Consider the following 10827-nt stretch of genomic DNA (forward strand, 5'->3'; position numbering starts at 1 on the left):
TGAATTGAGTACATTTGCTGTCGAAACAAGTTGACCAGTAAGAAAAATCATCCCACACACGTACACACTTGAATTGTAATGAGGACAAGGAAAAGACATCTGATGAAATGATGGTGCTAAAAAATAAATAAATAAATAATAAAAATAATAATAAAAGGAAAAAACATTTTTAGCTTGATCATGGGAACAAATATTGACAGAGAAAAAAAGAGAAAACCCTCGCCAATGAAAAAGAATTCCAGCCCCAAAACAAGAGAATATTCTGGGATATAGAAGAGCAGGTGAAGAAACTAGCTGCCAGTATGTCCTGTCTACTACTGATGGGTAGATGAGGCATCATGAAACACTATTGCAGGGTTGATGAAACAGTGTCCTGGTTTTCAGAGGCCACTAGATGACGCTCAGGCGTTCAGAAATCATGTGAGGTATCGAATGAGTTGTTCAAGTCCAAACATTTTACAGAAGACAGCGCCATCTGGTGGCCTCTGTAAATCAGGACACAAAAAGTCCTGTACTGAGGTTCAGCCTTGGCGGGAAAGAAGGTCACAAGTGGTTCATGATGACAACCTCATGCTTCTTCAAAGGCAGTCGTGACCCTCTTCAATCGTGCCTCTGTTGAATTTCTTGAACTGCGAAATCCTTCAGCGATGGTTCACTCATTTTTCGTATTCGACTGCCCGATAATTCCCTAAAATGTGTGCACCATTGATTCGTCGGTAGCTGGCTGCCATGCAAAGCTATTCAGTTTTCTGGACCAGAATTTGCAACAGACAAAACCATATGGCCACAGACACAAGAGCAAGCAGAGCAGCAGCATCAGGAGACCCCTGCAGTCTGGGCCGCGTTAACTACAGTCATCATTATGGTCATTATCATTACTAACAGGGAGATCACACCAACGCCACACACCCCCCACTGGCCTTTGTACAGAGCAATTCACCTTGACATTTCCCACTGTGGTTTTAAAGTCTCCGTCTGGGCAGCAGGAGCTGAACCACATGGCTGGATGTGGTCTCTGGTTCCCACGTCACTTAATCCTGCCTGAGTCAAAATTCTGACAGAAAGATTCTTTGTTCATGTTTCATGTCTGCATTAGAATGGTTGGTTTTAGCTGGGTTTTACGCCTGATACACAGACGGCATGGAGCCCTTAGGGGACATGGATTCTAGTGATGGGCTGATGAGGCTTCATGAAACAGTGTCCTCGTTTTCAGAGCCCACCAGATGGTGCTCATGGTTTAAATATGATGTGAGGTCTCATAGAAATGGATGTTTAAATCCAAAGGGTGTCCTCTGAAAAATAAGGATGCTGTTTCATGAAGCCTCATCAGGACATCACTAGTGGATTCCCCCCGCCCCCAGAGAAAGTTTGAATTAGTAGCATGTTGCTCTTTGTTTTGGATAACATGCCAAATAGTTTGGAGATGACGGTTGTGAGACCAGACTCAGATGGTTTGGACTCACAGGGTACATGTTTTATATGGAACCACAAGCAATTCCTGTTTCTAAACCATCCACTGTATTATCCTCTCCTTTTACAAGTTGTTTTGCAGCACAGCTGTAAACCAGTAGTGGAGACCCACTGGTTTACAACATATAGGTAGAATGGTTCCAGCGAGGTGATGTAAAACAGAAAAACTCTGCATTAGTAACCAACGAAAGTGTGTATTTACTCAACGATCTCATCCATACAAATCCACTCCACTCTCTCCAGGTATGTGAAATACTTCAATGGCCTCCTGTCTGGTCACATCAAGATCAACAACAAGCCGCTCTTCCTCCACCACGTCATCATGCATGGCATTCCCAACTTTGAGTCGAAAGGAGGTGAGTGTCCCTCCGAAGAAGGCCGGCGTGTTGCTCCTTCTCAGAGCTGTCTCGCTTCACAGAGCACGTTCTCCTCGCAGGCTGTCGTCCTTTCCTGAAGATCTACCAGGCCATGCAGCCCGTCTACACCTCGGGAATATAGTAGGGCAACTTTGACTTCAGATCCTCATCATTTCTGAGATGATGAATGTGATGGATCCAATGTTGCCTGTTTTGTATAGCAATGTGCAGGGAGACAGTAACACCAGTATCTGCATCACCATTGAGCCGGGCTTACTGCTGAAGGGAGACATCTTGGTGAGAAAGTCCTCTCTCTCCTGAAACTGAATATGGTGGTCATTGTTTTGTACTCCCTCTAAAATGTTGTGTTGTAAAGAATGTATTAGTAACAGAGGCAATATATCTGTACGTTATAAGTTCACTATTAGTTTTAGTTCTGCCATGACTTGCTGATCATGTGACCATGTAGACACAGCAGCTCAGAAAACTGAAAAACTGCCTTAGTTCATCTACTGTCGTGCCGTGAACTAGTGACAGGCTGATGAGGCTTCATGAAACAGTGTCCTTACCTTCAGAGGCCTCCAGATGGCGCTCTCTGCTCGAAACTCTTTAGATTTAATCAACCATTCCAATGAAACCTCACATCATTTTTAGCCAGCGCCATCTAGTGGCCTCTGAAAATAAGGACACTGTTTCACGAAGCCTCTTCAGCCCCTCACCAGTTACTGGGCATGGTCCCCTTTAAGAAAACTGTCGTCTCCAGACGCATCTGATCGCAACCATGGCACTGACACTGATCACAAAGCTGCACTGAAGCAGGACCAATTACAAATTAAAATCTGACTTCCTTATAAACAGGAAGTGGCTGCTAATATTAGCCAGGCAGAGACAGAGGATGATGGCTCGTAACTCAGGAGACAAATCTGCCGCGTGACAGTGTAATAAGGACTTTCATCGCCGCCACTTCATTTTCTCTCAGCTGTGCCGACAGGTTTGGTTTGCTGGTGTCAAGTCTCTGCATGCGCATCACAAAGTGAAGGAAATGACCATCGCACTTTGACGTTGTTAAGCAGATGAATTAAGGCCCAAACAATAATAGTCACATTAAATCAATGAACTCAGTATTCATCAGTTTGGAGCCAGTTGCCTCATAATAATCATACCCTTGTTGCCATGCCAACGAGCAAACTAGTGTGACCGGGTTGAGCCCTGTAATATGATAATGGTATGAAAATTAAAGATGTGTTAAACTACAGTGACTGCTAAAGTCTTCCAGACTCTCTCCTCTGCTTTGTTTGGCTTTCACACTTCACAAGAGGCCACTTCAGAGGCGAAGCTAGAAAGGCTGGATCTGGATGCTGGAATGACTGAAGGAAAGGTTCTGGGATCTACAGAGATTCATACTGTGTGGAGGCGACTGTTGTACATGTATAAAATGCAGGACTGTACTGTACATTGGGATAATGGCAGCAGCCAAACTTTAAAAAGGCTATTGCTCACTATTGTGTGCATGAAAACATGATCACTTACTTATTTTGTACAACAGAATTTACTGTTTGTTTTCCCACCAAATGAAGCTCAAGTGTTACCACAAGAGGTTCAGGAACCCCACCAGAGATGTGGTCTTCAGGGTGCAGTTTCACACATGTGCAATCCACGACCTGGGAGTGGTTTTCACCAAGAATGAGTTGGATGAGACTTTCAAAGGTAACAAGAGTGTAAATACGCTTGCCATTGTGGAGCAAACAACATGGATTTTGCCATTTTGAGATTGAATTTCGAAATACTTTCATATTGTCCTTCATGTTCTTTGTGACTCAGCACCACACCAGTTATGTGGTAAAAATGGCGACATCTTGTGGCACACATACGCCAATAGTTTGTGTTTTCCCAAAGGGCCACATAAAATACAGGGACTACCGTCTGTCTTCATGCCATGTTGCAAAATGAGACAGAAAAGATTTTGAAAAGAGATGTGGGCACTACTTCAAGATGTAAAAACAGTCCTAATGTAACATTTAAAAAAATATATCTGAACCATAGGAAACCAGCAAAATAAGTTGGAATTTGACAAAACGTGTTTCTCTATGAATGAAAACTACAAACAAGGAAGATAAACAATTAAATAAATGGATTAATAAAATATGAAACATCGAAAAAAACGTTTTTATTTTTATCCTCACGAGGGACTAGGAGCTGGTCACCCTCAGACCAAGTCAACTTTTACTGTAATGTTTCCTCCTCTTCTAATATTTGCATTAAATTCTTCTGTCGTCCGAAAAACCTCCATCCTGCACTGTTTATGGACTCAATATTTGGTGCTTGGGGGCTTGATCCATTTTATAACCTTCCTTTGGTTTCCTTTTTGCAGATGACAGGTTTCCTGAATACGGAAAGGTGGAGTTTGTTTTCTCTTATGCACCAGAAAAAATTAAAGGTAACATACTGCTATGCCTCTCATGTAACGGTATAAAAAATGTTTCAAATGTTTCAAAGAGCTGATGTACAAAGCGACAGGTAAAACAAATAGACTCCACAGTTTGTGTGTATATATATATATATATATATATATATATATATATATATATATATATATATATATATATATATATATATATATATATATATATATATATATATATATATATATATATATATATATATATATATTTCTGCTTTGTACTAATCCACGACAGATTTCAGTCCGTCAGGACGAGACACTGCTTCATTGACTCAATATCTCTACGATTATTATGAATGCTGAGTCACCTGCCATGATTCAGCATTCTGTTTCTCCCCATTCAGGTCTCAGCCACTTGGAGAATGGGCCAAGTGTTTCTGTGGACTACAACACCCAGGACCCTCTGATACGCTGGGACTCCTATGAGAACTGCAATCAGCACAGCGATGACACCGTCGATGCCAGCCATGGTAAAAAAATAAATAAAAAAACTGCATTCACACACACACAAACACACACAGGTGTGCGCTGTTATGGCACTGATCCAGCGCCCCGAGCAGGGAGCGCTCAGTACAGGAGCTACATCAGTCCAAATGATGACAGCAGCAGTGAGACACCATCGTTGAACAGGCAGCCCTGTAATAGGGAGGACAGGGAGGGCAGCAGAATCGGAGAATATTCTGTGACGATAAAGTCTCAGAGCTGCATGAAATTTGGAGAAATAAGCAAAAATAAAGCCTCACTAAACAAGTACTGAATGAATGATAAGGATGAGTATTTCATTAAAATATGTAAAGACTAAAAACTCTCAAACTCATGCGCTCTGCAAATGCAGATCGTGTTGGAAACAGCATGGCACTTGCCATCGGTAATATATTGCAAGTATTTTGCTTCTTGTCATCAGATGAATTGTGTGTACTTTTGTCAAGTTAGAGTCATTTATTTAGAGTAATCAGCTATTTATAAGCTATTGCTTAATATGCTATTTGGTAGTGAAGGGTTGATGAGGCTTCATGAAACAGTGTCCCTATTTTCAGAGGCCACCAGATGGCACAGTGTCATGAAGCCTCATCAGCCCATCACTACTATTGGTTGGTTGTGAAATGAGGAAGGTGTTTCGGTGAGATGGGAGATGTAACATTTTAACTCAGGTTTTGGTGACATCAAAGTAGGTGGTGTCACATTTTTGGGAAATAAAGGGTTTCAATATGTTTATAGTACAAAAAATAATAATAATTCTGACTTCATCCACTAGAATTCCAGAGTCACCATACAATGCAATCTATGGCTGGGTCCCCTCTGCATTCCACAGCAAAGAAGAGTCTTGGTTTATGTCTCTCAGCTGTGGCCTTAAATAGCTGGTGCTGAAATATGGAGGGCGCCAGTCGCCTGGCTCCTGGCTGCCCCCTTTCTGATGGGAAGTAACCTGAAACATTTCCAGTTATGATTGTCACCTCCTCCATCCACAGTCTGTGTCTGACTTCCTTTTCTTTGTGCGATAGATATCAATCTCCCCCTATATATTGACTGACTGTTGCCCTCTTCGATTGTTTACCCACGGGTTTCTTTGCACTGAATCCTGAGTGTTGCTAGTTCAATCCCAGGATGTTCATGAATGTAAGAACTGCTTGTGGAGTACTGCGAGGTACAATGACTACAAAATAGAAACATTTTGAAACGATCACAGCTAACAGGTGCCATGCATGGGACAGAGAGCAACAGTTGCCTCACGCAGCAGTGATACACGTGTTGAATCATGAGCTCGTCTCCTTGTGGGCGGCGGCTTTCATCACTGGAGGCGTCTTCATTTGTGACTGTAGTGAACAGGCTACGACACTTTGATTTCCTGTCACTTGATTTCACAGCTGCAGCGGTGTGGTTGTAGTGCACAATGGTTTAGCACCACAGTCCCAGAGTCTGTCAGTCTAGTCACTGTCGAGTCCAACCAGTTATCAGGGTTGTGGGGTGGGTGCTCCTATGCAGTACACCCACTCCTCTGCAGAGGATACCGTGTAGCCAAGCAAATGATGCACCTCAATGGTCTGACTTGATGAATATATACATGTAAGTACATGCCAAGGACCCGCAGGGGTCAGAAGTCTTGACTTTCATTTCTCTGTGCAAGTCCACAATAAAATGTCACCCGCCATAATGCAGGGACCTATGTTGTAAAATGAGACAGAAAAAATGTCAGCGCCAAAGTCGAAGGTTTATTGTGTATCAGGTGTGAAAGATTTGAAAATGAGATGAGAGCTCCTCCTCTAGATGCAAAAATACTTATTTGCTTAATGTAATATTTTTTAAAAAATATCGGATCCGAAAGAAACTACCAAAAAAGTTGGAATTTTACTGAATATATTGCGCTATAGTCTATAAATGAAAACATCAAGTGAGGAGAGAAAGATAAACCATTAAATATACGGATAAATAAAATTTAGAACGTTGACCGTCAGGCACAAGGCAGCGGGAGAAATGAAAACTGTGAAACACTGCAGATGATCAATATCGCATCTGATATTTCATTCGTTTTCTTTCTTTTTTTTTGCTTTGATTCCCAGTTATTCAGCTCATTGACTATTTGTGAGTCAACATTTGATGGAAATAAACCTTACAACCTATAGTGAGAATGTAAATCAGGTGTAAAAATGGCTGACATGCTGATAAGCTCTCTGACAGAATTCCCTATTTTTACACTCGGCTGTGACGAGTCGGCACAAATCACTCACCAGCTTCATTCACACAATGCACCCAGGTTTATTTCTGCCGACATGAAGGCAACGCTTCAACCGCAGGCAACGATGTCTGAAGGCTGTTGGGGTTTGGTTTAACACTTGCCGCCACCATTCGCAACCAAGATCAGCGACCTTGACTATGTTTAAGTTCAAGGGCTGTATGAACCACTTCAGGCCATCAGGACTTGGTACTGAAAGCCATTGTTCGGGGGCATCGGCGCAGTTTTTCCATAGCTTTACCGGTTTCTCAGGTGGTATGCCCATGAATGTGTCGCTCCCTGGCTCCACTCCACTAATAGCCGTGCGGTCTGGCAGCTGTCGACCCCCCTGTGTCAAACCAGAGCGCCACCAGTTCTCCTACAGAGACATTTATCACCTTAGCACATGATTTTAAAAGATGCACATAGCTAATGAAAAGGAACAGAGTTCGCATGTGATGTTTATATTCAACTGCACCAAATCACTGACAGTGCCGGGACCAAAAAATCATTTACAACTTGGAAGGTTTGTCTGATTTTAATTTAAAAATACAGTTATTTCTACAAAGGCTGAAGGAATACTTCGCTTTTGGGAGAAATAATGATGACAACAATTTCACATAATGTTGCAAAAATAATCTCATTCTTCAGTTTAAAGATGAATGATGCATTTAGAAATTTTGACAGTGAAAATTGTACTTTTAACCTCACTCATCATTCGATGCACATGATTCAGCAGAATGGATGTTTTTCCCTTGATTAAAAGCTTACCATTTAGTGCGTGTGTTTGTGTGTGTGAGAGAGAGAGAGAGAGAGAGAGAGAGAGTGCGTGTGTGTGGTCATGCAGCAGAGCAGCAGTCTGCCTTGTTTACCAGCCCCCTCCTCCCATATTTAGCGGGGTCGAGCCCTGAAACGTGTCTGGAATAGTTGCACAGAGACAGAAAGAGTCAGAAGCAGGAGTTGGAACACTGAAAGACGACAAGAGGAGTTAAGTTCTGAGTTCAAGAAGGAGAGAATAAGTAAAGAGACCAAGAGCCATTGTTGGTGAGTAGGACTGAATGAAGTCAACACTTCCTCAGACAATATTTAGTGAACAAAAATGGCAAACTTGCGTGTGTATACGGACTCCCTCTGTCCAGAAGCCGAGGACCAAAATTACATGTTTATTCAGTTTCCATGTCAGCGTAGAGCGCTCCTGTGTTTGGAAACTTCATGCTTCAAAATGACTCATGGAACAATTTATGTGTGGAACATTTAGTGGGCAGGCTGCAGTTTGGGCACGCCAAAAGCCATTTGCCATTTTGAGAATGAGTTTGCTCGCGAACATGGGTTTTCTTTCTGACACTCTTGTTGTACTAGATTTGTGTGATGAAGTTACTACCGCTGTGTTGTTGTGTGTGTGTTTGTTTTTATACTGTTTAAAAGATTAATTACTGGCCTTTCACTCCTGTTTCGTTGAGAAAAAAACATCTTAGAAACAAACATTTTTAGGCACCAAGGAACATATGGACTATGTTTGTGTTTCAATTTCTATGTGTGTGTGAATGCATTGACTTGAACTGAGTTCATTCAGAATCAGCCACTCCTCAGACAGTTCCATAGAGTCCCTGTTGAAGATCGTCCTCTCACTCCCCCAGGCTCCGAACATCTCTGGGCGTGTAGGATACTATAATATGAAAGTGTTTGCCAGTTACTGGGATTGGGCGACGCCACCTGGATTCTTTACTCATTCAAAACATTTAGTAGTGATGGGTGGATGAGGCGTCATGAAACAGTCTTGCAGGCTTGATGAAACAGTGTCCTAATTTTCAGGGGCCACTAGATGGCGCTTTTGGTTTAGAAATGATGTGCGGTTTCATTGAATTAGTTGTTCAAGTCCAAACATTTCACAGCAGACACGCTGTTATGAAACAATTGTCAACTCACTATATTGAAGACTTCATTCTCTTTTGACCTGAGAGGAAGTTCTTGCACTTTTGAAACGCTGCTGGCGGTTGCAATGACTCTCAGTGCCCTCCACCCTTGCCTGATGATAGTGACTTTACTCAAACCCGTGTGGTAGGCCAACGGCTGTGCGCTCTTCAGAGCAACATGTGCTGGAGGTCCTCGCTACGTTGCCCCTTAGATGGCCACGCCATTTCAGAGCTCAACCACAGTAGATCTAAACCTATTGTAGACCTACTTGCTGGAATTTCTTTCCTCTTCACGTGTTTTGGAAATGCTGTGTGCTTCCGGATTCCTCCTTTCTTGCTGCTCATGTAAAGCACTTCAGGTACCTTTTATTTCTTGTGAAGGCATGAAAGCAGATGCAGAATGAAGTTAGACTTTTCAAACTAGATTAGTCATGAAGGAATCATTGGTATGTTCAGCCTCGATATTTAAAAGCTTGTGACGCTTGGGTAAGGCATCCCAGAGAGGTGACGCTATTATAGCCAGACACATGGGATTTTCAGTTCAAGGAGTTGCCACCCCTCCGGTGGTGCTGTCAGGAAAAGTGATGACTCCAACGCACCAGCTCTCCCCCGCTGTGGGAGCAGTGGTATAGTCCCCACCTCCCGCCATTCAAGCAAACCTTGGCTCACTGGAGGATATAAATTAGAGCGGTCAGCTCAGCAGTTCAGTCACTCGGAGCCCACTAAACGGTTGATGAGGATTTGCTGGAAAGGAATGTGAATTTTTATTGGACATGCAACAGACAGCTGACCATCAGGTATGGCAACATTCTTAGGTAGCAGGCACATTTGAAATATGTCGATGAGATGGAGTTAGAAGTTGTACCCGCTCCCACTCACATCATCTCCTCTGTCCATGGAAGCAACTTCAGCCACAAACTGTTCCCGAGTTCTTGTTTACATCATCGTCAAAATAGCTACCGTGATCCGCCTGCTGTTGCTTAGTTTAGAGACGATCACGTGAATGTGAGCATTGGATTCATTACATCTGTACGCTACAAAACAAAAACACACAGGCGTACACTTTTGACAGGAGGCTCTTAAATGGCAAATCTTTGTTTTCAGGATGAGCAACGGTGCTGTTGTGCTTTTCTCCTGTTTCCTCAGTCAAGCTATACACTGACTTTTCCGTAGAATAGGGGCATCATTGCTTTAAATAATACTAGCAGATCCTGCTCATGGCAAATGTACCTCTTCCCTTTCTGTGGGATTTTTGCTTTGTTTTGCAGTTGCTATAGTCATAAGACGAGTTGCCAGACCAAAAGCTTTTAAGCGGTGACTAAATTATGACTTTTTATATCCCAGCAATGGTATTGTTTACATCTGTGTTGTTGATTTTGGGGTGAACTGCAGCAACCATTATTTTTATTCTTGATGAACAGAAAAACCCTGGACTGGATGTTTCCAACCTGGTTTCTGAACTCTGGACGTGTGTTTCTGGGGCCTGGCCTGGTTCCAGGCAGGTCTACATAAGACCATGTGGGATCCACAGTGATGCAATGTGACAGGGGCTCTCACCCTGCAAATCGTCTATTAATAGCGCTTCCGATGGTTGTGTTGCTGGTTGCTGAATACTGAACGCCAAAAAAAGATGGGTGCAGAGTGGGGTCACTTTGCCTGCTGTGTGAGAGTATCTGTCCAATACTTGCAAGGCTTGAGCAGTCGAAACAAGATCCCAGCTTCAAGCAGTGTTTAGCTTCGACAAGTTTGTTTCGAAGAGTGTTCTGTGGAACCAATGTCCTTCCGTCTTGATCTGGCCAGCGTTACGGGCAGCGGGTGTGGAGACTCTAAAGAAGAAAACTCACGCACGGTGTTCGATGTCCAGTGTTGCAGCAATCGTACATATATTTATTCTTCTCTCATTACGTTTTAACAACC

The 10827-nt window shown here is 42.7% G+C and overlaps 1 protein-coding gene across 6 annotated transcripts in view; it reads left to right on the top strand.

Moving 5' to 3' along the window:
• tns1a (tensin 1a) overlaps positions 1-10827 on the top strand; it is a 64715-nt gene that overhangs the window by 36787 nt on the left and 17101 nt on the right. For 5 of the 6 annotated variants that reach the window (XM_053861182.1, XM_053861199.1, XM_053861184.1 and 2 more), the window contains 6 exons: positions 1714-1826; positions 1889-1967; positions 2048-2123; positions 3404-3533; positions 4198-4263; positions 4632-4757. In XM_053861182.1, coding sequence (XP_053717157.1) covers positions 1714-1826; positions 1889-1967; positions 2048-2123; positions 3404-3533; positions 4198-4263; positions 4632-4757 — 590 coding nt within the window. The remainder of the gene's footprint in view (positions 1-1713; positions 1827-1888; positions 1968-2047; positions 2124-3403; positions 3534-4197; positions 4264-4631; positions 4758-10827) is intronic. The other variant, XM_053861191.1, reaches the window with a different exon arrangement.

Source organism: Synchiropus splendidus, chromosome 1, assembly GCF_027744825.2.
Source record: "Synchiropus splendidus isolate RoL2022-P1 chromosome 1, RoL_Sspl_1.0, whole genome shotgun sequence".
Lineage (NCBI taxonomy): Eukaryota > Metazoa > Chordata > Actinopteri > Syngnathiformes > Callionymidae > Synchiropus > Synchiropus splendidus.